The sequence below is a fragment of the Octodon degus genome, unplaced genomic scaffold, assembly GCF_000260255.1.
Source record: "Octodon degus isolate 3935 unplaced genomic scaffold, OctDeg1.0 scaffold00057, whole genome shotgun sequence".
Classification (NCBI taxonomy): Eukaryota; Metazoa; Chordata; class Mammalia; order Rodentia; family Octodontidae; genus Octodon; species Octodon degus.
This window is the reverse complement of record NW_004524633.1, coordinates 3,878,368-3,905,679: the sequence shown is the minus strand read 5'-3', so window position 1 is coordinate 3,905,679 and position 27,312 is coordinate 3,878,368. Positions and strand designations below refer to the sequence as shown.

Genomic DNA, 27,312 nt, shown 5'->3' with positions numbered 1-27,312 from the left:
TGACTTGCTGACTGGAGAAAATAGCAGAATTTTGTATTTCTCATATGTCATCCTGGCTGCAGGCCACCAGCTTTCCAGCATTCTGCCTCCTTTATCAGAATCAGGGTCCCAGGGCCCGGAAGCAGCATGGTCTTGGCAGCTGCACATCTGAATCGCCGCTGTGGCTGTGGAGGGGAGAAGCTGAGGGATGCCATGGCTGAGAAAGACATGAGCCCGGCTCCCTTGTATATGCCAGTCTCCGTGGGGTCCGTGCCCTGCAGAGTAGGCCATGCCAGCGCCCCCGGCACACGGCGCCTGAGGAGCGCGTCTCGGGGCCCACACGTGACCAGGCTGCTCCACAGTGGTTCTCTGGGCTCCAGAGTGGGCCTGGGGTGAGATCAGCCTCCTTGAAGCCCGAGAAACAGTACTGGTGACGGGGCACATAGAGCTGCTGCTTTCCCTGTGGAAGAAGCAGGCCTGGATTCGGGAGCCCGGCGTGTGACTCCCAGTGCACACGCTGGCTGTGGCTACCATCAGGGCCTGCTGTGAGAGCTGAGCATAGGTGCTGGGGTGCTTTGGTGCACATTCGTCCTTGTCCTCTAGAACTGCATTCCACCAAAGCGGAATCAGCTTAGTAGAAATTGTGCTCTCGATTGGCGTGCTTTCCCAGCACACGCGCTCGGGCACTGTGCGCATTGCCTTATCTCACCTGACAGCCTGCTGCATCATGCCGCACTCACAAGAGAGCTTTCAGGCTTAGCAGTGTGAGCTAACTTTTTTTTTTCTTATTCTTGTGGGTTTTTTTTTTTTTCTTCATTTTTTACCCTTTTTAAAAAACCCAAAAAACAAAAAACCCCTTTACTTAAGAGACAGTATGGTAATAATTGGTATATCATGACAAGAAGTACATGTTTAGAAGCCCAGGATGGCAGGCACTCCAAGCGTGGCCCTTCTGTTACACATTGCCATCCTCAGTGCAGCTGCCTGGCTCGCGGGCACCAGCATATACAGTTAGTCAGGGTGAGAATCCCACCCCCAACCACAGTACTGTGAGCTAACTTGCCAGAGAGCATGATGGCCCCGGTGGGGAAGCCAGGGCCACACCCAGCTGTGCTGGCGGAGCCTTGGGAAGCTTCTGCCAGGCTCTGTTCTCGCTCTCTTTTGTTTGTCTTCTGCTCATCCTCTTGACCCTTCATGCAGGTATGCAGCCGCATCAGTCCTCCAGCAAAGTCTTAACGGCTTCCGCACCCGCAACCACCTTTGGCAAGGGCGTTGTGCATGAGGCTTGGGAGGCCTGCACCCACCCTTTGAGAGGTGTTTGCTCTCCAGCGAATGAAGGGGGAAACCTAGGCTCAGAGACAAAACCAGCTTCTCATGGCAGGCTTGCTGGGTGTCTGTCAAGCCCATGACAGGCAGCCTGCTGGACAGTGATGCTTCCTTGATCCTCCAAGTGGGCTTTCAGCGCCCTTTCACACAGTCACCTGGCGTGATCAGAATGAATGCCATATGGGAGAAGACAGGGTTCCCTGCTCCAGGACATACCTGTTCCATCTCAGTTTCCCCAGTCTGTTTTTAGCATGTAAACCTGGAACATGGTAGGGCCAGCCCCACATTGAAGTGATCATGTTTGTGGACACTACAGTGGTCTGTTTTTATTTCTTTCTTATCAATATTAAAAATGTAACTGTCGGGGCTGGTGAGATGGCTCAGTGGTCTAAAGCACCTACTTAGAACAAGCTTAGCAAAGCACAGAGACCGCGGTTCAATCGCCCAGCACCACATGCCAGCCAGCCCTGCCCACTGGTGGGCTAAGCTGGCCACACACACACACACACACACACACACACACACAAATAAATAAATAAACAATTTGAAAAAAAAATGTAACTGTCCTTCCCTTGTACAACTACTACCAGAATTTCAAAAGATGGCCTTGAAAATTTAGAAGTTTGTTTTCAGGACTGCTGCATTTTGAAGATAATTGTAATATCTGTGTATCACAGCTTGGCTTTGTTCCCTCCCAGGCCCACTATCAGATGCACTTGTCTCTTGAAAATAGTGCAGTGGGGCCGGGCAGATAGCTCAGCAGATTAAAGTGCCTGCAAGCAGGTGCAGGAGCTGGGGTTTGATCCCTGGGGCCTCCAGGGTGCGATGAGATGGCAACTGAGACTGGACGGGGTGGCGTGTGTGGTGGCACGCACCTGTAATCCCAGCACTTGGGAGGCTGTAAAAAGAGAGGCACTAAGAGTCCAATCTAGTAGTGAGACCCTGAACACCCTGTAGACCCTTCCTTAAAATATAAGAAAAAAGAATGCAATAAAGTAGAGCTACAGACTTTTTTTTAACCACAGAAAGAAATCCCCCCCCCCCCAACCGGGGATTGAACTCAGGCCCTTGCACTTGCCAGGGAAGCGCCTATTTTACTGAGCCATCTCCCTGGCCCCCCAAAAAACATCTTTGAATCCAAGCCACTGGCTTTTTCTTTCAAATCCTTGACCATTTTATAAGATGAAAAATTCTCTGCATTTAGCAGAGCTTTTGAGTACTCATTTCTATATTAGTGAATTGTATTCTTCTTAAAAATAGTTTGTGATAGGGCCAGGGAGATGGCTCAGTAGAATAAGTGCTTGCGTGGCAAGCGCAAGGGCCTGAGTTCAATCCCTGGTTCCGAAAAAAAAAAAAAAAAAATAGTTTGTGATTCTTACTGGTCTGTGCTAGCTTTTGAGCCGAAACAACACATCAGCATTTAGTAAATATCAAAATTGCCATTTTGGTACAAGGCAAGGTATATTTACATAATTAAAACAAGCTGAAGATGTAATGATTTGTTCTGTGACTCTTACTAAAAATTACTTTATCAAACTAGCCAAATGAAACTTATCTCATCTGAATTCATATTCCTACCTTCTGCATGGCCCACTGTCCTTTATTTTGCTGAAGGACCACCCGGTCCAGAGAGCCTTTCTGAGCAGAGGAGCCCTCTGCAGTGTGGGTACAGAGGCCCGGCCAGCTCCGAGGGACCCTGGCCGCCTCCTGCCCCTACCCCTCTGTTGCCATGTGATGCCCTGGCTGAAGTCTTAACTAAAACTGGGTTCTGGTCAGATTTGTTGAGTGATTTGGCAGGATGAAAAATAGGGCCAGTAATCAGTGCTAACCTGGGAACCAGTTTCAGCCCACTCAGCCAAGTTGGCAGGGCTGCCTCTGTAGAAATAGTTGGTGCTGTTATAGAGCTTCCAGGAATAAGTGAAAATCATTAAAAAGATGGGGGGGGGTGCGCCCACACGCACGCGCATGTGTGTCTAGACTGCGTTGAGAGATTGTTCCAAAGAAGACAAGAATGGACACCGCAGGTGCATGTCTGGAAGCCCTGCCTGTCCTCAGTGTGAGGAGAGGCTGCGGACAGGAAGGTGTGCTGTCTTGGCTTGCTTCAGCCTGTGTGCCCGTGCCAAGAAGTGGGAGTCTATCTTCCTCTCTCCGAGCACTGAGTCAAAATCTTACATTCACACCTGAAGATGGAGCTGTCTCTGTCTTCTGAATGTCTGAGTTCTTTTTGTTTGTTCACACTGCTTCCTCCCCAAGGCCTTTTCTTTCCTGCTTAGATTTGGGTTATTTCCTTAATGAAAATGTCATCTTATTTTCAGACCCTGTTATCTTTGAGCTGATTTATTTCTTGTTTTTGTTTTCAGTTCAGCTCTGAATGGGCTTTTGGAAGCTAGAGAAGAAAATTCAGTTTGCTTTGTGGGGAACGTTGGACAGCCGAATAAATGCAGGTATGTAGATTTGTATCTTTTTTAAAAAGGAAAATAACCAACTTTTAAAAGGATGAGAACTGTGACGCTGAACCTGTGGGACTTACATACGCTGCATTACAAATAAATCTCAAGCGTACAGTACAGTACAGACGTGTGGGAGGTACAGAGTGAAAACCAAAGTCTCCTTCTAATACCTGCCAGATTAGCATCAGCACTGCCCTGCGTCTTGCAGGTGTGCATGTGCGCATGCCTCGCCCAGAGGACCGTGCTTAGCCAGTGATGCTGTGCTTCTGTTTGCTGGGTGCATCTTCCGGCGTGGACACACGTAGCTTTCCGGCACCCTTTCAGCCGTTCTGGACATGCCCTGGTTAGCAGGCCCCCCTGCTGGATCTTGCCCGCTAATGGTGCTGTTGCTAGTGGTGCTGGATCTTGCCTGTATACAGGTTCCTGGCTGATTTCTGGGGACTGGTTGTAAACTGTCTGGCCTCCAGGGCAAAGGGACCTTGTGTTATGAAGCAGGCCGTAGCTATTGTTTTCTTTCTGTTATTTTTTGGCATGGGGAACAGGTGAGGTCTCAGTCTGTTTTATTTAGATCAGTAGTGCCTGTTGCACTAAACTTCCAGGTGCCTCAGAGCCTAGTCTCTTGGTCGATTTCCCGAAGAGTGGCTTTCAGGGTTAGTTTGGAGATACAGCCATTAAAATGAAATGGCCTCTGGTTTGCAGCCTTGAGGCCCAAGTGGCTCATGGTCATCCTCACTACTGTCCACCCCACGTGGCCTGCCTTACAAGGGCGTCCTGGGTCTTCCCTCCTGTGAACTTCTGTGCCTGGCTCTCAGGACAGAGGGGAACCAGTGAGGAACAGAACAGGCCTTGTCACAGGAACCAGGAGTGCCTCCTTACCTGACTCAGGCTCCTCCCCAGCTGCTTCTGTCTGTGCTCCCTCCTTGAGGCACTAGAGACAGGAAGTCAGCGGACTTTGAGTCTTGAGTGAGTCTCGCCCAGGTCTGCTCAGAGGTTACTTTTCCAGCGGCAGAGGTGGAGTTAGTAATTACAGATTCATCCTCCAACATCACTGCCCCCAGAACAGGCCATAGTTTTTTAGCTACAACTTTTGTGCAAATAGATAAAATAAGTTCAGACCAGCTCTGAGATTACTGTTAATTAATAAGCATGCATAATTAATTCCCACTTTTATCTCCTATGATTTTCAAGCATGGGAGGGAAGAACGAGGCAGAACTGGGGTTCTGTGCCCAGTAACCCCGCTGACCGCCTCGCGCTTTCCTCTGCCTAGGCACTCTCACCACCCAGTGACCACATTGTCTCACTTTCCTCCTCCCGCAGTATCTAAGTATAAAAGAAGACTGCAATGCTATGGCGTTCTGTGCTAAAATGAGGAGCTCCAAAAAGACCGAGGTGACTGAGGTGGCCCCTGAGCCTGGAGTGGAGGTGACCTTCTACCTGTCAGACCGGGAGCCCCTGAGGCTGGGCGCTGGCGAGTATACAGCGGAGGAGCTGTGCATCCGGGCGGCGCAGGAGTGCTGTAAGTGCGGGGCTGGGCTGGACGCTGGCTGACTTCGGAGTGGACACAGTGGCCCCCTCCTGCCAGGCTGCTGCTGCTGTATCACTCCTGAGCTGTGTTTGTGTGTAAGAGAGAGAGAGATGGGAGCAGTGTCAGCCCAGCACAGTGGCCTGCACGCCATGGGTCCCCTGATCCATCTGAGAGGGGCCCCAGGCAGTTTACGTTTCAGAGCAGGGGACTCTGGCAGCTTGTGCCTGCCTCCTTTGAAATGACAAGCCAAGCTGAACCGTTGGGCCTCGGAACTTAGTCTCAGCTTGAACCCTGTTAGGGAGCTGATGGTCGTACAGCTTGGTAGATACTCCAGGGCTCATTGGGTGCATGCTTGAAATGGGCTTCCTGTAGGTTGTGAATTATTTTTCAAGAAAACTGTTTGATGGTGACAAAGTTGCATGTTCACTCCTTTCTGAGAGGTGCAGCCACTTTCATGTGGTGTGGTCACTGTAAGACTTGCCTGCCCGTTGGTGCACAGCCTGCCCAGATCCCCTTGTCTGTCTGCTGTAGGTCCTCCTGCCTCAGCTGTTTATAGTCAGAACCCAGGAGAGGAAGTGCACCCCCACCTCCTGCTTGCTGAGCATCTTGGAGACATTTTGAAGTTATTTTGGCGAGACAGCAGCATGTACAGCAGCTCTAGACAGTGGCTATAACACATTCCTGTCAGCTTGAACCGTGGTGGCGCGCATGTGATTGTCGCATCGGCTGACTCAGGACTCTGGGACTGTCCCCTGCTGCCTGATGGCCAGTTGTGTGTGCACCATTGGTGGGTCAGTGCTGCCTGGCAGTGAGACTTGCAGATCGTCAGCTCAGCTTGAGTGTGTTACATGTGCTTGTCACAGACCCCGCTGCTGCACGTGAATCAGTGCTTCCGCAGCGCGTTTCAGGCCTTTTGCCTATAGTGCCCATTCCCGTCTGAGGCTTCCTGTGCAGGCCCTGACCTTACTCAAGGTGTTCGTAAGCATCACTTTTACACAACCGTGGAGCTCCTGTTAGTGGGGCGCTGAGGACCTGCAGGGCATGGGGTGAGAGCCTGTGGGCTGTGTGGCTCCCATTCCCTTGGGGTAAGAGTCCAGGCCTGGGCTCCAGAGGCTTAGCAGTGTCTGCTCTGTAGCTGGCTCGGGAATGTTAACAATACACAGGTGCTGAGTGCTGCAGATTTTTATAGCACTCCGGTGATCACAGCAAGTTGTGTTCTGGTGCGGTTGATTTCTCCCTGCCTTTGGGGAGACTTTTCTTAGTTCTTGGGGCTCTGCCCCCTCAGCATCCCCGTTTGGGTGTGGACCTCAGCCCTGGGTGTTACTGCTGTAGCCAGGGAGTCTTGACCAGGTGTGCCGATTGCAGGAGGCTGCTGCTTCCTTGTGAGATGAGGGAAGTCACACCTACCCACCGAGTGCTGGGTGGGTTAAGAGAAAAAATACAGTAAGTAGAATGCTAGCATTATATCTGACACATGGCCCTCAGTGGCTGTTAGTGTTGTTGAGTTTTGGTGCTTTCACATAGACCTTCCTGCTGGTGGGTAGTTGTGGGTAGGCAAGGTTGTTAGACTCAGACCTGTGCTGGACTTGCAGACAGTTCCATAGCTGCATGTAAATTATGCTTCCACTAGGATGTATACATTCAAATATAGATGTGGGCTGGATATCCAGCCAGCCCCTGCACATCAGTGGGGGGTCACAGGTCTTGGACTTCAGCAGTGAGTGGTGCCCTCCTCTCCCCAACTTGCTGTCATGCTTATTGATAGGCAGGCAGCCTGGGGTGGGGAGCATGGCGTGGTCAGAACAGCGGGCTTAAATGTACATCTTCTTACAGGTTGGATGCAAGTGTTTATGGTCACGGTACAGAGCACTTCAGAAGTGCCTTTATTATTCATGGCAACAGAGTTTAATCACTGGCAGAATCACCATGGGCATTATTTATTCCAACATGCATTTTGTGCGCTACTGCCAGGCACTGCTTTGCATATTTAATGCATACCACAACATTAGAATTGTTTAAACGTGTTTTGTAGGAAACAGTAAGGAGCTCACAACTCCCAAGAGTATTTCAGCCTGTGATTAGCACAGCGCACACCAGGTGGGGCATGTGAGCCCCTCTCATGGCTTTTTGCTCTTATAAACAGAAGCAGGATTTGGTTAGATTCTATCATAAGCACCTATAATGAGATGCACCATCAACTTTTCTCTGTACGTGACTTTAGTGCGATTTGCCAAGAACTTCGTGCATTTCCAGGAAATCGTGGTTGTCGATTAGTGTGATTGAAACTGCTAGACTGAACTTGATTGGAAGCTGTGTCAGCCTTGGGGGACCCAAGGAACCTAGGTTCCTCCTGGTCAAGAGTGTTGCCTTTGCTCAGGACAGGCGTGGAAATAGGCAGCAGTGTAACGTATGTCCCTGCAGGCTCTGATGCGTCCCTCTCTGCAGGTATTTCTCCTCTGTGTCACAACCTCTTCGCCCTGTATGATGAGAACACCAAGCTCTGGTATGCACCCAACCACATCATCACTGTTGATGACAAGATGTCCCTCCGGCTCCACTACCGCATGAGGTAGGAACCTGTCTATTCTCCTTCTGCACTGAGTCATTTGCTGAGGGTTACAGTCTTTTTTTAAAATGTATTTAGTTCAAGGTCTGCAGGGTCTCACTACACAGACAGGACTTGTAGTGATCTTCCTGTTTTCAGCCTCCCAAGTGCTGGGATTATTGGCAAACGCCACCATGCCCAGTCTCAGTTGTCATGTCAGCATGCCCTGGGGGTGGGGCTGGCACAGCACTGCAGGATTGAACCCTGGTCCCTGCGCCTTCTAGTCTGCTGAACTATCTCGCCAACCCTTTTTATTTTAACAGTCATTTTTGTAGTTTGTAACTTTTGCATTTGCTTGGTCTGAAGAAGGACCAGGATCTGGAGTCCAGCTCATGGCAAATGTGATTACCTTGCTCTGCTGTGGTTTGCAGCAGGTTTAGGACACCGATTATTTGAAAGAGCATGTACACCATCCAGCAAAGTGTCCAGAGGGTGAATTGTGGTTATGAGCTGAACATAGTAGTTTATGACCAGAACTGAAAAAGAAACAGGAAAGAGTAGATAACAGATGTTATCCTAAGCACATTGTTTTTTTTTTTTTTTTTTTGGGCAGAACCGGGGATTGAACTCAGGCCCTTGTGCTTGCCAGGGAAGCGCTTATTCCACTGAGCCATCTCCCCGGCCCCTAGCACATTGGTTTTTAAAACTTTTGAAGTATCTGATATATATGGATATACTAGGTCATGATATAAAATACATTTTTTACCAAAAGCTGCAGCCAAGAAGTAGCAGGAGTACTGCCTAAAATGGTAACTGAAGTTGACGGTTCTTATTGGGAGTGGTGTTTTGATCAGGGAGTACATGTCTGGGTGCAGGGGTATAATTTTTCTTCTGACGCGTATACCCCCCCCCCCCCATACTGCAGACTGCTTGGTGTCAGTGTCTTCTGAGCTCACGCAGTTATTTCTGTAGCTGCAGCCTCTTGCCTTTTACATAAGCATATCCTGTCATCAAAGACTTGAAAGTGAGTTAGATACTAGTTAGCACATGTCATATGGTCCACAGTGGAGCAGCTTGTATAGGGGAAGGACCCTTCTTGGGAAGGATCTTAATTTATATATATGTGATTAAATCAACATCTAGCTCAAATGCTAGTAAGGTGCAAGGACATGCTCTGAAGCCCTCTGCAGTCTCGGGGGTTTTCCACAGGATCTTAGCTATTCCCCCTTGGGAATTCAGTAGAGCTGTCGCCCTTCCAGAGGATGCTGTATTTTTCTGGAGGCTGATGCACACACCACTCTCCCGGTCATCTTAGGCCTGACTTTGCTTTTTTCCCTCAACTTACCTACCATTCTGCCTGGAGAGGCTCTAGACGCTTGTCCGGGGCGTGATTTCTCTCCCCAGATTGAGGGAAACATTGACACTGCCCAGCTGAGCCTTCTGACTATACTCAGATTGGCTTTTCAAGGTGTGTAGTCTTGAAAGGAGTGTGTGTGTGTGTGGGGGGGAGGTGTCGGGTCCTCATAGCTGGAGGCCCAGGCCTGATGGCCGCCGAGCCCTGGTTTTTCCCCTCTGGGTCTTGGAGCTTTGCTTAGAGTCCAGCCAGAGGTAGCATTTGGGACTTGGGACAGACCTCAGCTCACCTAGTTCACCTCCCCATTTTTCAGATGTGCAGACAAGAGAAGGCTCAGAGCTAGGGATTTGTCTGCCTGCCAGTGGTGCTGACCTATTTGAGCAGCTAAGTGTCTCTCATTCCCTGCTTCTGGTAGCTGCCAGGAAGTGCACCTTGACTTTGAACCTGACACTGCCCTTATCGGAATGTTTGTTAGTGAGATCTCTTTGGACTTGAGAGAAGCCATGCGGAGCTAAATCATTTGCACAGACTGCAGGAACTTGGAAACCTCATCTCCAGCCCAAGAAGGCCACAGTGTAGCATCAATGTTCCTGCTTATTTCAGGGGAATCCCAGCTCTATTTTGGTTGGGAAAGTTGTTTTTTTTTTTTTTTTTTTTTTTTTAATTTGAAAAGAAAACAGCAAAAAAATTCCAAAACAATGATAAGAAGGTAACAATGGTAAATACATTTGTTGTTACCTTTAAATTAGATACTCATACAAGATCCTGACATTTCATTGTCCAAATGACATCAGCATGAACCTCTTTGCAATGAACTAAGAGAAATTAGTGCTGTAGCTATCTTTTATTGTTTTGCTTTTCCCTCTCTTGTTTTGGGAAATATTCTTGAACTTTATTGTGGTTTCCAATTCTTATGCAATGATTTGCTAATTGCTTTTTTAAATTACTGTTTTATAGGTCATTGTAAGGCTATCATTCTTTATTCCTTTAGAAAGAAAAAATCCTGCTTTTTCACTCAAGTGCATTTCACTGTCCAGGGTGAAATCGAGTAGCAGCCTGGAGAATTTGCTGTCTCCAGTGTTCGCATTTTAACCCAGCGGAGCAGTTGGCTCTGCAGGCAGCAGCGCCTGCACCCCACGCACTGCCCTGCTCCGCAAGGGCGCGGGCAGCAGTCTCAGCACAGGTGTTTGCCAGTCTTTTCCACTGGTGTGTTATATTAGCAGGAATTTGTACATACCAAGTCTGATGAACACATTGGTATTTTAATTTGTATTCCTCTGTAAACTGACAGTTTTCACTATAATTAACATGTACTTATAGGATACAAAGTGATATGATGTATGAATATATTTGGAATAATTAAACCAAGCTAATTAATGCTTCCTCACCTCAAATATTTTTGTGGCAGGCACATTTAAAATATACTCATAGCCATTTTGAAGTGTGCAGTGTACTGTCTTCACTGCATTTACCATGCTGTGCAGGTCTTTTTTTTTTTTTAAAGAAATGTATTCATTCTGTCTGATATGTTACACTGTGGAGCCAGTGCAGGGTCCCGGGAGAGTGGTTTTGACCTCAGTGACATCAGTGCTACCCTGTCCTCTCCGGGGGCTGCTCCTGAGTTTGCTCTTCTGTGTCATTTTTCTGTCAGGTGTGTGAGCAGCACCTGTGTGTGGGACGTGGGGACCAGTGGTCTGTGCTGTGCTGGGCCCCCTGTGCCGGCTGTGGGGACCAGTGGTCTGTGCTGTGCTGGGCCCCCTGTGCCGGCTGTGGGGACTAGTGGTCTGTGCTTTGCTGGGTCCCCTGTGCCGGCTGTGGGGACTAGTGGTCTGTGCTTCGCAGGGTCCCCTGTGCCGGCTGTGGGGACCAGTGGTCTGTGCTGTGCTGGGCCCCCTGTGCCGGCTGTGGGGACCAGTGGTCTGTGCTGCGCAGGGCACCTCCTGAGCACCCGGCCCACAGCATGGTATCCTCTGGTCTCAGCTCTGCTGATTTCTTCTTTCCTGGACAAGCAACCCATTCAGCAAGTGCTGAGGACCCAGCCATTGTTTAACTTACTTTAAAACCCTACATTGGGGTTGGTTCAGGTGGTCCATTTTCACACATTGCGACCCAAAACCTGAAGTGGCAGTGGCAGAGGGAATCAGTGGGAGGAAAGCGGCTCACCCAGCACCCGGGGTCCCCACATGGTGACACTCACCCTGCTGCCTTGCAGGTTCTACTTTACCAACTGGCACGGAACCAACGACAGTGAGCAGTCAGTGTGGCGCCACTCTCCCAAGAAGCAGAAGAATGGCTACGAGAAAAAGAAGGCTCCTGATGCAACCCCGCTTCTCGATGCCTACTCACTGGAGTACCTGTTTGCACAGGTGGGATGCTGGGGCTCAGCAGAGCTGGGCCCTCCTGGGGCGACATGTCCCCGGTGGCTCTCCAGGCCTCGCTGCTTCTCAGTCTCCTTATGGTCCCCTCTTACCCTTGTCGCCCACAACACTTTGTGTGCAGAGGCCGCTGTCGTCTGGGCTAGCAGAGCTGTCTGCGAGGAAGGGTGGGCCACTCTGGGAGGAAGGAGGAGGGAGGGTAGGTTCCCGGAACAAGCGTCACTGCCCAGTTTTGACAAACTTGATGACATGTCTTGCGCTGTGTACCATGTAGCTTTTGATTTTTATTTTCTCATTCTGCAAGTGGTCCCTAAAACACTAGTCTTGTGGTGTTTCTGGCCGCGAAAGTTCATGTGTTGAGCAGTGTTCCTGGAAGTCTGTCCCGCTTGCCCAGCATGGGGCTTCTGGGGCAGGGCTCAGTCTTGCCTCAGCACAGGTATCCTGAAGGCAGACACCAGCGGACAGCACACAGCGAGCTGGGAGGCACCTGGAAAGCCATGAGCTTTGGGGATGGCGAGTGTAGGGCTTTTGTGTTTAGTCTTTAAAAAGATTCTCAGTGGGTGCTTGCAGCCTCCAGCGACTGTGCTGTTGGTGTGGAGTTGGTGCATGGGTGTCACACACCTTCCTTCTCCCTCCCTTTGCAGGAGCTCTGGAGAGACCTGGTGTAGGTATTGGGGCAGGGAAAGTCTGTAGGGACAGAACACCACTGGGGAGAGTCTTGGGGGATGGGAGGGAGCCTGCGGGCTATAGAGGGAGGAAAGGAACAGAGGAAGTACCGCTTCCTGTTGCATTTCCCAGCAGCACCCTCTGTGAGCATCAGTGTCCAGGCTGTGTGGCTGTTGTGGGGAGAGACTGTCCTGTGCTGGGTCAGACAGTCCCCACATGCCGGCTGTGCCCTCTGCATGCCAGCGGAGGCTCCAGTACTTCATGCCCCTCCCAGCCTTGACAGCCAGCACTGTCCTCACACACTGCCCGAGAACCCCTCACCCTGACCTGAACTGTCTGGTGCAGAGGAAACTGATGTGGGGAGGCCTGAGATGCCGTGAGTGGGGTGGGGTGGAGGTGGATGACAGGTAGGGTCCCCAGGAGTCCTGTTGCCCTGGCAAGGGGGACGTGGACACCATCAAGATTGTCTGACCTTCCTCCATGTGAGCCTGGGATAGTTCTTGGCACATGGGTGTGGGTTATGCCTGGTCAGGGACAGCCCTGGACCCCAACTGTGTGTCCAGAGGAGCAGCCCAGCAAGAGAAGGCGCCACCTAGGCCTAGCGTGGTGGCAGTCCAGTCAGAGACTCAGGCAGGTTGCGGGGGCATGGGAGAGTGAGGGCTCAGCGATGAGGTCTGAGTTTCTGTTTGGATCCTGTTGGCTAGGAGTGGAGTCATTGCCTCCAGAGGAAGTCTGGGGAAGTTGCTGAGGAAGGAATGAAAATTAAGTTCTCTTCTGGAGAGGTGAAAGCGGTTGGGATTTGAGATAGGAAAGTGAGTAGTAAGTTGGGCATTTTCGTTTTCTTTTAAAGTTTTCCCTGGGCTGTGGGTGTTGTAGGCCCATGTACACAGGTTTCTGTGCGTGCCTCTCAGTTCCTCAGGATGTGCTTTTCCACACAAGTCAGTGACGCCACTGTGCAGCTCTAGTGCTGATTGGCACTGCCCCATTCCTCAGGGGTCTTAGACCTTCCCCAGGGATGGTAGGCGAGTGAAGTGAGACAGTATGCAGCCTGAGGAAGCCACCACGTGGAAGAATAATCAGTAAGAAAATAGGTCTTTTGGGACTTGATTTCTTTCTTTTTTCTTTTTTTTTTGGTGGAACTGGGGATTGAACTCAGATCCTTGCTTTTGCCAGTCGAGCGCTTATCCTGCTGAGCCATCTCCTTGGCCCCGTTGGGACTTGATTTCTGTTTTAAGTTTCTGTATCTGCCATTGAGATTTTGATCTGGCTCAGCTGAAGTGTGAAGGAAATGAACCATACCTCAGGGATGGAGAGTAAAGGCAAGACAACCAGCGAACTCATTCCTGAATTCCTGAGATTCAGGAATGATTTCGTTGAAACACCTGAACGTCTTGTTATCATAGAACCACTCTGTCTAGCAAAAACCTGGCCACAGCCCTAGCATTAAGCTCTGCTCTGCACCCCCCTAGTGGCTGAGGTTTCTCACTGTTGCTGGCTCTAAGGACTCTGGAGAGCTGAGCACTGGCCCTTCTTACCTGAGAGGGACAGGAAGTCTTATTGGGCCTGATTCCAAGCATTATGAGGACTGACCATAGAGCTCTTGGTGCTGTCCTTCAGGTAAAGCAGCCATCCTGGCCGGCCACTCATGGCTGCTCCCATGACAATCAGGAGACCACAAGGAGGTCATGGCCCTTGGGTGCTGCAGACCCAGCATGGCTGGGTAGGGCTAGGGAGGATGGTCCCCAGTTCACTGAGCCTGGCCTGTGTGACACCCTCCTACCTGGCTTCATGCTGTGTAACCGACTGCCAGTAGATTCTCCTAAGTCTCTTTCTTTCTCCTTAGAGGTCAGAAACATGGTTTAGTTTATTGCTCCATCCCTAGTACCCAGAATAACCTGTGGCTCCTGACTGGCTCCCATGATAACCAACTGAGTACGAGGCCTAGGGGAGCCATGGGACTTTTGCTGCTAGTACCAGAGGGGCAGTGGACCACGAGAGGAGCTGGCTCTGCCACGCTGGTTGTCTTGCCTTCTATTATGCTTGTACAGTTCTGTTGGCGCAGAATGCGTCCGCCTCATCAGTGACGGAGTGGGCCCTGCTGACGCAGCTGACTGGAACCGAAAATGGTGTGGAATCGATGTGCTATAGAATGGGGGTTCCTTCCTCTTCTGGGGACAGGAAGTGGGGCTCTGTCAGCTTCCTCGTTCTGCACGGCCATCTGTTCACTCAGAGTGGTCAGACCCAGGCCAGCGTCACCATTCCTCACTCTGGCGCCACTTGGGTCTGGTGCACACTGCTTGGCAGCAGCACGTATATACTGAGCCCACAAGGGGCGGCCAGTGTTTGTGTGTGCACACTGCCTGGTGTGGTGTTCTGATGGTGCTTTAGAGAGGGAGGCACTCTCAGAGGGCGCCTACGCCCAGCTTTGTCCCCACGGACAGCACCCCTGCTGGGGAGAGTGGCCATAGCCACTGTTTGGCCACATGTGGAGTGGGGCCCCTCTCCTCACGCCTGACACTTGCAGCTCCTGAGCTGACACACACTTCACTCTCTTCTCTCTGCCCATAGGGACAGTATGACTTGGTCAAGTGCCTGGCTCCCATTCGCGACCCCAAGACGGAGCAGGATGGGCACGACATCGAGAACGAGTGCCTGGGCATGGCTGTCCTGGCCATCTCGCACTATGCCATGATGAGGAAGATGCAGCTGCCGGAGCTACCCAAGGACATCAGGTGCACCCCATGGGCCCATGCCCACCTGCACCTGCCTGGCGGGTCAGGACTCCACCCATATCTCTTAAGTCCCGACTCTTGAGAGGTCCAGTGAGCTGTACCAGGGGAAATTTCTGCGCCGAGTGCTAATGAAATGAATGATCCCAGCTCTCTGCCCGTGTGGGTCTCCTATGTGAACACCCTTCCTATGTTCTTGATCAGCTGCTAGTGCTGCATCCCCAGCCCAGGCTCCATGGAGCTCTGGTGGTACACTGGACAGTGCTTAGTTCTCATGGGTCCAGGAGCACCAGGTACTCAGTTAGCGTAATCCCACCTGTCTATGAAGTGCAATAGTTTTCTTTTTCTCACATTGGGTTATTGAGATTGTCACGAATTGATTGAGACTAGGTCTGGCTCTGTAGTCCATGTTGGCCTTGAACTCGAGGTTACCCTTCTGCCTCAGCCTCCAGAGCGGTGGGAGTACAGGTGTGCTGCAGCATGCCCAACTAAAGACTGGTCATTTTTAAGAGATTATTGAAGGTTGCATGGTATCTTGATAGGTAGCATGTCTTCTCTAGAGCAGATTGCCTTCTCCTCGCTCTGGACCAGTAGCAGTGCCCAGGATGAGTAGGTACATGCAGAGTGGCTGTTGTTCTGGTTTTCTGTGACTTTGAGTCTGGGCCATTTTTCTTGATTTTTTTCACAAGGCTAAAGTGAAAACTGACAACTGCTCTCTAATTCTGTCCACTGTGCTATATGAGTTTGAGTCTGCTGTTGCGAACGTGTTCGTCCCGAAGGATGCCCTAGGCTGGGCCCTGGGCACAGCAAACAGACTTTTTTCCCACAGACTCTGCTTCCTTTCATCCTGGTGCCTCTTCCTGAGTACACCGCTGTGCCCAGACTGTCGTAGGGCAGTGCTGACAGTGATGCGCCCAGCCTGTTGCCCTGGACCCTTTCTCACTTGTACTGCTGGGAAACCACCTTCCCCTGGCGAGTTGATCCATTGAGCAGTGCACTGGGGGGCACGTGCGCATGGCGGGTATGAGCCGGCTGTGTTCAGTTAGCCTTTGTGCATTTTATTTCCTGCATCAAGCTCTGATCTTGGTGGAAGGCTATCATCAGGGAGTTGCACCTGAGGGCCCCTTCAGCTCACAGGTGGCCGTGCCGTGCTGCTGCTTCCAGAGCACGCTGTGGTCAGTGCCCAGCCCTGTGTGTCCACACGTACCCCAGTACACCAGAACAGTGGAACTGGCAAGCCAGGAGAAGCAAATCACTTTTGCTGCCTGCCCTTGGGGCCTAGGACACTAAGTGACGCCTGTCAGAAGTCCATGGCCCTAACTTTGGTCTCTGTCCATCTCCATCTGCTGTCATTAGCTTCCACCTGCCGTCTTCTCACCTGGCAGTCCATTCCAGGAAGATGCATAGACCTAGTTTGTAGACGACTTTTTGCCATCCTGTCCATGAAAAATGTAATTTTCCTTTTTCCGTTCTTTTATTTTAAAGCTACAAGCGATATATTCCAGAAACGCTAAACAAGTCCATCAGACAGAGAAACCTTCTCACGAGGATGCGGATAAATAATGTTTTCAAGGATTTCCTAAAGGAGTTCAACAACAAGACTATCTGTGACAGCAGTGTGTCCACACACGACCTGAAGGTGAAGTACCTGGCCACACTGGAAACGCTGACGAAGCATTACGGGGCTGAAATATTTGAGACTTCCATGTTGCGGATTTCATCAGAAAATGAGATGAATTGGTTTCACTCGTCTGATGGCGGAAGCGCGCCTCTCTGCTATGAAGTAATGGTGACCGGAAATCTTGGGATCCAGTGGCGGCAGAAGCCACATGTAAGTGATTGCAGGTGGCAGAGAAGACCCGTGCCTCGTGGTGCGTGCTGTGTAGCCTGCCAGGGTTATGCCGTGCATGTCTGTCTCCCCTCAACCCAGTCTCCTGAAGGCAGGGCCTGTGGGCTCATCGTCAGGTCTGCTGTCTGTGGCCACGTGACCTGGGAAGGGGGTTCTTCAGGGGTGTGGAGGGCGGCCCCTGCAGTGTGTGGTGGCATATGAGAACAGCATTCATTTACTGGCTGTTACTGTGTGTTGAGTACATTTCATTTCGTTGATTTCTAAAAAGAAAAAACTCTTCAAGGGCAGCACTTACCTGCTGTCTCCCCTTGAAGATGAACTCGGAGAGGCCCAGGAAGGCAGGCCCCTGCCAGGTCCTGCGGTGGCAGTCAGGCCCCAGCGAGGGTTTGTGCCTTGAGCTGCTTGGTGGAGGTGTTTGGTGGGTGAGGCTGTGGTGTGTGGAACCCAGGGAGACCCAGTCCAGTTGCTCTTCTGCACCCACAGCCTGTGGTTCTGAGTGGGTCACTTTAGCAGCCACTGCATGCTGTTTACCTATTAGGTGTTGGCCCTCTGCACCCACACTGGGGTTAGTTGTGGGCTGTCCAAGATTCCAAGAGGCATGGAGGGCCAGGTTGAGTGACCTGCATGCCCTGTGTGCCAGTCTTCTTGTGTGACAGTGCGGTGTAAAGAGTTGTTCTGCTGTGCCTCTCAGGGCCGATGGTCCATGCGAGTCCAGCACGGAAGTGGCTCTGGGCCTGATTTAGGTCAAGCCTCTGGCTGGACTCAGGCCACCTGTCCTTACTGTGTCTAACTCATAGTGTGGGGAGGGAAGTGAAACGGAGCTTCCAAGATAACCTCGTGTGTAATAAATGTTGGAGAAATTGCCAGACTGCGCTCATGATTGCTGAGGCCGTAATGCTAAATTACACGTGAGATTCACTTTCTTCAGCTTCACTTGAATGCTAAAATATAGCGCCTTCTACTTTCCCGGGCTGTCTCTGAAATAGGTGCTGTGCTCAGGAGCCTGTGTAGATGTGGCCCTGCTTTGTGCATGGGAGTAGGGGCCCAGGGAGAGGACCTAATGGTCGATGTCACAGGGGGCGGCTGGATCTCAACTGGGACTGCTGCTCCTGTCCTGCAGTGTGTTCCTCGGTGTGGAGTACGGATACCTCGAGAGAGTCAGGACAGGGTTCGGCCCTGCCTGGGAGTCCCAGGAAGGATGTCCCCTCTGTGTGTGTGGAAGCACTGGCTCAGGCTGGTAGCCAGCGGACCTGACCACAGATGGGTGTTCTGTGCCTTTCGAAGGTGACACACACTGTCAGGAAGTGTTGGGCAGTGTGGCCCCTGTGGTCTCCCATGTGATGCTCCAGTACTCCCGGTGGGACTCGACAATGCCCCGGCTTTCTGCCCTGTGGGGCGCAGCTGTGCTGAGGTTCCAGGAGCCCTGAGCTTTCCCTTCATGAAAGAGAAAGCCAGCTTATTTCTGGCACTTGCATGTGTTTTATCAGGTTGTTCCTACTGAAAAGGAAAAAAATAAATTGAAGCGGAAAAAGCTGGAAAACAAACACAAGAAGGATGAGGAGAAAAGCAAAGCCCGGGAAGAGTGGAGCAGCTTTTCCTACTTCCCAGAAATCACACACATTGTGATCAAAGAGTCGCTGGTCAGCATTAATAAGCAGGACAACAAGAAGATGGTGAGTTTCTGCCAGGCCATTGGGCCGAGGTGGGCAGGTTGTGGTTCTCACAATTCCTGTCTTGGAAACTGTCTGATGCTGTGACTTAAGCCCGAAGGTCCGTCTCCAGGCATGATTGCTGTTGGCTGAGTCACACTGCCCAGTCCAGCAGCTTTTTTCGGTCCTGCAGATAGGACCAACTCAGGGCTGCTGAGAACCGGAGAGCCCCCAGCAATCATGTGTCCTTCATGGATGCTTGTGGGTGTGCAAGGAAAGAAGCTTGGCGACCATCAGAGTTTCTTTGGGCAGGGTCATCTGGGATGGGCGGGGCACTTGGGCAAGTGGTCACGGGAGTGACAGACCTCCCAGGTGTTGGCACACCCAGCCGCTCTCAGGCAGCCAGGCTGTTTGTGCTCACTTCCTCTTTGGTTTCACACGGGGAAGACATCTAGATGTGCAGGTTGCTTTGCAGGGAAGTGGGGCCCTGCCTGAGTGAACAAGTTGTGTTGGAGGAAGTCTGGTGAGGACAGGTTGGTGAGCTGGGCACGATCCTGGTGAAACGAAGTTCACATTTGGCCTGCCACAGGGCAGACACTGTGTGGGAAAGGTGAGCCTGGCCGTGTGGCCTAGGGCAGCTGGTTGCTGTCTGACCTGTGGAGTAACTTACCTTTCTGGCAGGGCATTCTGGAAAATTGGGTGACTTATGCTAAAAGCCATGAAAATCTGTGTTCTCCCATTTGGTGTCCAGGACTCTTTCCCAGAGCAGGGTGAGCTGGGGACAGTGATTGGTCAATCAGGGTGACCGTGCAGCTGTGGCCTTTGGTGTCAGCGTAGTGAGGACAGCCTAGGTATGTGGGGAGTGGGGAATGGAACACAGACCTCTGCTCACTGAGGAGCACCCCTTCGCACAACCAGATGGCCCAGTTTTTAATTGATCTGTGAGGATGTTTTCTTACGTGGGGAAATAAATCAATATAAAAGTTTATCTGGGGCTGGAGAGATGGCTCAGTGGTCTAAAGCACCTACTTAGAACAAGCTTGGCAAAGCACAGGGACCGCGGTTCGATCCCCCAGCACCACATGCCAGCCAGCCCCGCCCCCTGGTGGGCTGAGCTGGCCACACACACACACACACACACACACACACACACACACACACACGATAAGTGTAAAAAGAAAAAAAGTTTATCTGGATTGGTGCTAATTTATTTAAAAAATTTGGAAGAGGTAAGCATGTCTGTACCATGCACTTAGAAAAATAATCACTTATTAAGAGTTCTTATGGTGGGCTTATCAGGGAATTTTATTTTCTTCCATTTTCCCTGTTTTTGTAAACATTAATTGTATCAGAAGAATGTAGTCAGAACTAAGTAAAGGGGGCAGAAAAGCCCAGTGATACATTGGTAGAAAGATGGAAATGGAGGGAAATTGCTTAATGCTTTTATTGAGTTCTAGTGGTGACCTGTGTTCTCTGCATGTCCTGCAGGTGCTGAGGTCCTGCACCTGTTTCCTGCTCTACAAGAGCACCACAGATGTAGGTTGTCAGCTCTGCTTCTCTGGGGCCCGGCCACTGCAGAGAACAGGCACTTGTGCAGGGTCACAGTGGGAGGAGGGAGTTGGCCAGTGCTGCCTGGCTGTGACCTGTGCTTTTCGTGCCACTCTGGTCCCTGGGGACTGAGAACTGGGAGCAACCAAGACACAGGAGAAGCAGCAGACTTCAACAGAGGTGGCGGTGAGCCAGTCCCACTCCTTTGCCTGGGACACAGTTGTGTTTAGCACTGGTTGGCACCCAGGGGTCAGCACATAGGTGGGCTGCACAACCCTGCTGAGCTGCTGGGAGGGGGTGGGGGAGCAGAAGTGAGCAGGGCAGAGAAGCCTGGGTTCCTTGCAAATGCCAGCCCTGTCCTCATGTCAGGCACTCCTGCCCAAGTGTTCACAGCATCAGCTCTTTGCTGCAGGCTAGAGCAGTGTCTTCATTTCACAGGGGAGGAAACAGGCTTGTAGCAGTTAGGTCACCTGTGGAGGATACACGGCTGTTTGCGTAAAGCACTCAGATTGGCCTGTGCCTGGTCATGGGAGCCATGTGAGGCTGGACTTGTGCAGACTCCTTCCGAGCCTGGCCTGCCTCTTCCCTGGTTGCTCTGTTTCCTCCTAGAGAGAGACTGTGCCTGCCACCCTCCAGACTGGCCCTGCCAGGAGAGTGCTGGCCTTGCCTCCCTCTCTATGCTCTGGGCTGGCGGCACCTCCCTCCACCTGGGCCAGGCTGCACTGCACCTGCAGGCAGCTTTTCTGTGTGCCCTGCGTGCTGTGGGCTTCTTCCAGGACGGGGGTCCTGGCTTACCTTGAGGGATGCTCACATCACCAGAGAGGAGGCTCTGTGGGCGTGGCCTGTGCCTCCTGAGTGCATCCTCACCCAGCTCCACCAGCCAAGCCACTGTGACCTGTGGTTGTCTTCTCTGTCTAGGAACTGACGCTGTCTTCCCACGAGGAGGCCTTGTCCTTTGTGTCCCTGGTGGATGGCTACTTCCGGCTAACGGCAGACGCCCACCACTACCTTTGCACCGACGTGGCTCCCCCACTGATCGTCCACAACATCCAGAATGGCTGCCACGGGCCCATCTGGTGGGTTCTGGTGTGCAGGCGGGTACTTCCTGGGACCCTGTTCTCTGTTCCCCTGCCTCAGCCTGGGCCAGCCCCCACGCATACATACCTATAGTGGGGTCTTGTGTCCCCTGGCCCTTTTCCCCCTCAGGGTCTAAGCCCCTTGCTCCTCTGCCACTGGCCGAGTGTTGTTGCCTTTATTCCCTGCTTCTCCATGTTGCACACAGTCTCCTGAGTCAGCCCGGGGACAAGTGGGGACTTTGAGGGTGACTTGGCCTGGAAGCCTCTGTGCCTGCAGCCCATCCTGAGGGGCTCTAGGTGGCCCTTGTTTCCTTGTGGCTGTGCCCACCTAAAGTGCAGGCAGACAGCTGCTTGCTTGCCTTCTGTCCTGCCCATCTGGAGCCGTGGGGGCAGCGCTGAACCCAGAGAAACCCTGGCTGCTGGGGCAGACTCAGGCTCCATGAAAGTGTCTTCCTCCAGCATTCACCAGCAGCTGTCTCCCGGGGCCTATCCCTGCTGTCCCTTGACCAGGAAAACTTCCTGTGGGAGTGGCCCAGCTGTCACCAGGCGTCCAGCCTGTTGTGCCCACTCCAGGAGTCTGTGTGGTGGTGCCTCTTTGCCCAGCTGCTCCATTCTGGCGCCCTCCCCTCGAGGCATCTGGGTCCCCTCCCTGCCATGCCAGCTCTGCATCTGCAGCCCTCACCCACTGTTGCAGAGCTGGCACCCCTGCGGGGCCTTCTCTGGGCAGGTAGCCTTTGTGTGGGCATCCTAGGTGCGCTTTAGCCCGTGTGCTGGCAGAGTGGTGCCCTGCTGTCTGTGGGCTGCTGGCCTGTGTCTGGCCAGTGCCTGTGGAGAAGTGCTCCCTGGACCAGTACCTGTGTGCTGCTCCAGCTGGCCGGTCCTGGTGTGCGAGGTGGATGGGGCAGGGCTCCCATTCCGATTCTGGACCTGCGCGTTTCGCTTGTGCGATCGAGCACTGCCACGAGCCAGGCCTGTTGTCCCAGGACACTAAGGAGACCGCGCCAGCTCTGAGGCTCCTGTCCCAGCCCTGGCCATACCCAGGAGAGCTGCAGACAGTGTCTCTGGGGACTCGGACACGTGCGTCTCTGGCTTGGGTGGCAGATGATGTCTGTCTGACTTGGCATCATGGAGGACCCTGGGAGCTGGGCAGGTGATGAGCTGGTCTTGCAGTCGTTGGCTCTGGGAGGCCGGTTTTGGGGTGCCATGTGTGTAGCTAAGCATCCTTGCCCACTGCTCTACAGCACAGAGTACGCCATCAACAAGCTGCGCCAAGAGGGCAGTGAGGAGGGGATGTACGTGCTCAGGTGGAGCTGCACCGACTTTGACAACATCCTCATGACTGTCACCTGCTTTGAGAAGTCTGAGGTCAGTCGGGATGCCCGTGTGACCCCAGACCATGGCACAGGGTGGCTGCTGAAGGAGGACTGAACCTGGCTGGTTGTTTTTGGCAGAGCCTACGCTCCGCAAGTCCTGTGTGGTCTGGTGGGAGTCAGCTGATGGGTAGCTGGCCCCTGCCCTTCCTTTGGTGGCCCTTTCCCCAGGAGCTGCTGGCAGGAGCGCTCAGGCCCAGAGACCAGCGATGGCCTCCTTTCCTTGCCAAAGTGGTTTCTCTGGGCTGAGCGGCAGCAGCAGCATGGCAGTGTGACGCTGTCTGTAGGCACAGGTGTGCCCCTCATCCTGTGGCCTGGTGTTATGCCCCTTACGGTGGCAGCCCTTTTCATAGCTCACTCGCCCTCTCATGGGAACACCTAAGCATGGTGTGTAGGCACTCAGGAACTGGCAGCAGAACATACCTCTGCTGTCCCCGAGGCCCTGATAGTGTTTATCTTGGAGTGGGGTTAGAAGTGCAGACACCCGGGGGCATCGTGTGCCCTTCCTCAGCACCGTCACGTTCACACGTGGGCTCTGGGCCGGCTGCTTCCGGTCGTCTCTCTGACAGCAGGCGCTGGGTGGCCAGAAGCAGTTTAAGAACTTCCAGATCGAGGTGCGCAAGGGCCGCTACCGCCTGCATGGCTCGGACCGCGGCTTTCCCAGCCTGGGGGAGCTCATGAGCCACCTGAAGAAGCAGATCCTGCGCACGGACAACATCAGCTTTGTGCTGAAGCGCTGCTGCCAGCCCAAGCCCCGGGGTGAGTGACCCAGCCAGCTGGCACGTGCTGGCTAGGTTACAGTCCTCCTATGGTGGTGCGTGTCCCAGGTCAGGCCCAGCTGACATCTTCTCCCTCCTGGTGTGGTTTGTAGCCTGCAGCCTGCAGCCTGCAGAAGGAACATGGCTGTGCCAGCAGGGGCTCTCATTTTCCTTCTCAAAACAGAGCATCCTGAGAGCTCCCAGTCCTGGCGTCCCTTCCCTGAGAAAGCTTCCTGGTGTAGCATCTGTGGGCCCAGAGCTGCTTTGGATGTGAGAGTCAGACACGCTGAGGCGGGGCCCTGTGTCTGGGCTTCTAGCCTGGCTCAGAGCCTGCTGCAGGGGGTGTAATGGGGATCAGCGCACATGGATGCATCATGCCTGGAGTAGGGCCACTGGCCAAGACCCACTGCGAGGAAGAGGAAGTGGGGAGGAGGGGAGGAGGAGGGGTGGGAGAAGAGGAGGCCTGAGCCTGTGGACGGCTCATGAGTGGTTGCTGGTCAGGTGGGGCAGAGAGCTCCCTGTGGGCAGGGCTGCAGGAAGGGGCCTGGAATCAGTGTGAGGGAGAGCAGCGTGGATGTCTTGCTGGCAGACACTCAGAATGTAGGGGTTCTGGGGATGGGTGTGTTGGGGGGCCTGACAAGGGCCTCATCTCACAGATAAACTGAGGCCAGGAAAGGTATGTTTGTTCCCCACAACACTGTCGAGTCTGCCCAACTGCCAGGGCCTTGAAGTGTTGGGGTTTTGCCATTTGCCCCACCCCCACCCCTGGATGCCAGGTCCCCCCTGGAAAGGCTGGATGGAAGGGCGCGGGCTGGGAGGACACTAGAGGAGATGACCACGTCTCAACATCTCATTGGGAGGGCAGAGTGGGCCCTGGTCTGGAGGCCATGTTGCGGTCAGCAAGGGCACGTCACTGCCCATGGTAAAAGAGAAAGGCTTATGTCCTGCTGGCCTTAGGGAAGGGCTCTGCTCATGCTTGAAGGTGGCCCGTGGAGCTGGAAGCAGCTGCCACTTGGCTGGAGATGGTTCTGTGCTGCTCTTGACCCCTCAGAGGCCACCTACAGCCTGATCTGGAGGAGTGTTGGGGGGAAAGAGGAGAACCAGCCTGTCCTGTACGGCCTCCCTCCGCTCTGTGCCCCAGGTCAGGTCTGGGTCTCAGCAGCAGCATCTTCCTTTGGCTCATACAGCTGTCAGCGGTGCAGAAGTTGATGCTCAGAAACACTTGCTCAAGGGTGTACTACAGTTGTTGCCAGTAGCTCTCCTGTAGGGGGAGATATGCCTATAGACCTGCAGTTTGCCCGGGTCTTCTTGGAGGATGCTTGCAACCATGTTTAAATCTGTGGGACACCCCAAGTGCCGCTACCCCACCCAGTTTGCCCCGGATCATCGCGTAGGCACAGGTGGCTCGGGCACCAGAATTCTCCTGCTCCGTCCCAGGCTTGTTGAGTCCCTGTGTCAATGCTGTCTTGCAGAGGTGCAGGTGCCATGTGCCCAGCTTGGGGACCCCAGGTAGGGCCAGAGAATGATGGCGTGGCAGTTGGCAAGCAGGCATCTCCTGTTGATGCTCCCAGCCCCTTCTCCTTTAGTGCTAGAGGAGGACGAGACCATTGGCGAGGGTCTGACTGCCTAGCCCTGGTGGCCAGGCTCCCGAAGCAAAGTGAAAGAGCAGGGCCGCATAGAGTGGGTGTGGAGGTCCCTGGTGCCCCGTGGTCACCTTGGATCCATAGCAGCCCTGAGGAAAGAAGGGGGTCCTGGGGCTCGTGTGAGCTGGGCTTGCCGTTGCTCAGGAGGCTCGGGGTCCCTCCGAGCTTTGCTGAGGGGATGCTGGGAGTGTGCCTCCTCGTGGGATCCAAACCCTGGCTGACCTGCCTTCTCCCCAGCTTCCCTCCACCGTTGCCCTGCTGTTTGGTCCAGTGTGGAGCAAGTATATTTTAAGGGCATAGCTCTGTGGGGCCATGCGTTTTGGTTTGTGTTGCTGGGCCAGCCTAATCCTGTGTGCACCAAGCACTAGGCCGTGTGCCAGAGCAGGAGCAGGGCCCTGGCCTCTTGGTGTTTCCGTGTGGAGATGGAGAGTTTCCCCCTCCGCACTCCAGGCTGGCCCACCCCCGCTGCCCTTGAGGGATGGGGCAGCACACTGTAGCCCCATGACTGGTGGGTTATTTAATGCCTCTGGCCCCCTGTTGGCCTGTGAGCCCCTGGGCCTTGTGGATCCAAGTGCTGACCCCAGAAGCATGTTCTGAGTGACAGCTGACATGTGGATAGTCCCATGGCTGTTGTGAGCAGCTGGCTAGGGCTCCCACCCTTGTGTACCATGCACAGACTTCCCTAATTTCTTCCACAGAAATCTCTAACCTGTTGGTGGCCACAAAGAAAGCCCAGGAGTGGCAGCCCGTCTACCCAATGAGCCAGCTGAGCTTTGATCGCATCCTCAAGAAGGATATCATGCAGGTGAGTCACTGGGTGGATCCTGGAGGGAAAAGCCCAGCCCTGGGGAGGGGGTTGTGGTGCAGAGCAGCCCTTCTCTTCACACAGAAGGGGTCCCCTGAGACCCCGTGTGCCCTGTCTGGGGGAAGTGGGTTAGTGGGTATGTGGGGCACTGGCCAGGGGGCCCGGGCACAATGTGTTCCTTGGAGCTGGGGTGGGCAATGGGCTTGGGTCTGTCCAAGGGCGTCCCAGTTTCCCTGCTGAGTGCTGTCAGCATTGTTGCCTGGCCCTCTGGTGGGGCCAAGAGCTTCCCTGTCTGGAGGCCCCAACCCCAGGGCCACAGGGCCATGGCCTACATTCTGTCTGGGACCCAAGGGCACCGAAACTGTCTTTTTTGCCCATGCCATGCATGTGTGCCCAGTCTGCAGAGAGCAGTGTGCCTGTGGCTGGGTGCTGGGTGCTGAAGGGAGCTCGCAGCATCGTCATCAGGACAGGTGTCCCAGGTGGCCAAGTGAGCGGGTGTGGGACCAGCAAGGACCTCCTCTTGGAGAAAGCCAGGCCAGCAGCAGTGGGGAAGGGCAGGTGGAATGGGCATGCGGGCCCTAGTGGCCACAGGTGGCATGGTCCAGTGCCCTGTGAGTTGCCCTTGGGCACAGCTTCTGTGAATTGAGGCAGAGTGGGCCTGTGACCATTCTGCTATGATGGATGACAAATGGCATTTGTGCAAATTTGGAGCGTAAGACTTAATTTCATGAAGACACATAAACAGGGTCTAGACCCATGTTTATTTTTAGGATATTTCTGTTGAAGAATTAGTAATTTTTATTTTATCAGTTTTATCATATTAAACAGTGAGTACTTACAGGAAGAAATGAAGTTTTAAGTTTTTAATATTAGTTGAGTGTTTATAAAAAAGCATCAGAGTTTTCAATATCAGCTGGTTTTTGGTGTACAAAGTCTAGAAAGAATATCAGAATAAATTCCCTCATGAACTACAATGAAAATATCAGTAACACTCTATAAAAAAAGACTCTTCAGGGCTGTGGCAATTGCTTGGTGGTCTGAGTGCCTGCTTGGCAAGCACAAGGACCTGGGTTCGGTCCCTGGCACTGCATGCCGAGCTAGCCTTGGACGCCGTGCTGGCTGCTGAAACTGGACATGGTGGCGCACACCTGTAATCCTACTGCTGGGGAGGCTGAGACAGGAGGATCACTACGAGTCTGAGCTATGTGGCAAGACCCTGTACTAAATATATAAATATTAAACTAATAATCTTGAATTAATCACACCTGAGGCAGTCCACACATGACAGTGCATGCACACTCCATCCACATGCATCACTAATGCTGGCCACGTCTTACTTTCTTGGCCTTTTGCAGGACATACTTGACCTCTTGCTGTTCTTACCGTGTTATACAGTATGTAGTTAGCAGGAACATAAAATACCTGTAAAGTGTTAAATTCTTAGCATGCATTGTGTATTTAGAATAGAGAACATTTGCACATCAGCTATCTACTTCCTTATAAAACCTAATAAAAAAACTGGGTGTGGTGACACATGTATGTAATCCCAGCACTTGGGGCTGAGGCAGAATTGATGAGAGTTTGAGACCAGCCTGGGCTACAAAGTGAGCTCAAGGCCAGTCTGAACTGCATAGCGAGACCCTTCTCAGACCAAAAAAGCAACT

At 52.8% G+C, this 27,312-nt stretch overlaps 1 protein-coding gene across 2 annotated transcripts in view; it reads left to right on the top strand.

The window, feature by feature from the left end:
• Positions 1–3,665: 3,665 nt before the first annotated feature.
• Positions 3,666–27,312, top strand: part of Jak1 (Janus kinase 1) — a 36,431-nt gene continuing 12,784 nt past the window's right edge. Inside the window, exons 1-11 of one of the 2 annotated variants that reach the window (XM_004633972.3) lie at positions 3,666–3,749; positions 5,074–5,272; positions 7,727–7,850; positions 11,393–11,546; positions 14,790–14,953; positions 16,436–16,781; positions 18,287–18,472; positions 20,915–21,072; positions 22,314–22,437; positions 23,015–23,201; positions 25,542–25,648. In XM_004633972.3, coding sequence (XP_004634029.1) covers positions 3,744–3,749; positions 5,074–5,272; positions 7,727–7,850; positions 11,393–11,546; positions 14,790–14,953; positions 16,436–16,781; positions 18,287–18,472; positions 20,915–21,072; positions 22,314–22,437; positions 23,015–23,201; positions 25,542–25,648 — 1,755 coding nt within the window. In that variant the 5' untranslated portion in view covers positions 3,666–3,743. Of the gene's footprint in view, positions 3,750–5,073; positions 5,273–7,726; positions 7,851–11,392; positions 11,547–14,789; positions 14,954–16,435; positions 16,782–18,286; positions 18,473–20,914; positions 21,073–22,313; positions 22,438–23,011; positions 23,202–25,541; positions 25,649–27,312 lie in introns of both variants that reach the window. The other variant, XM_004633971.3, reaches the window with a different exon arrangement.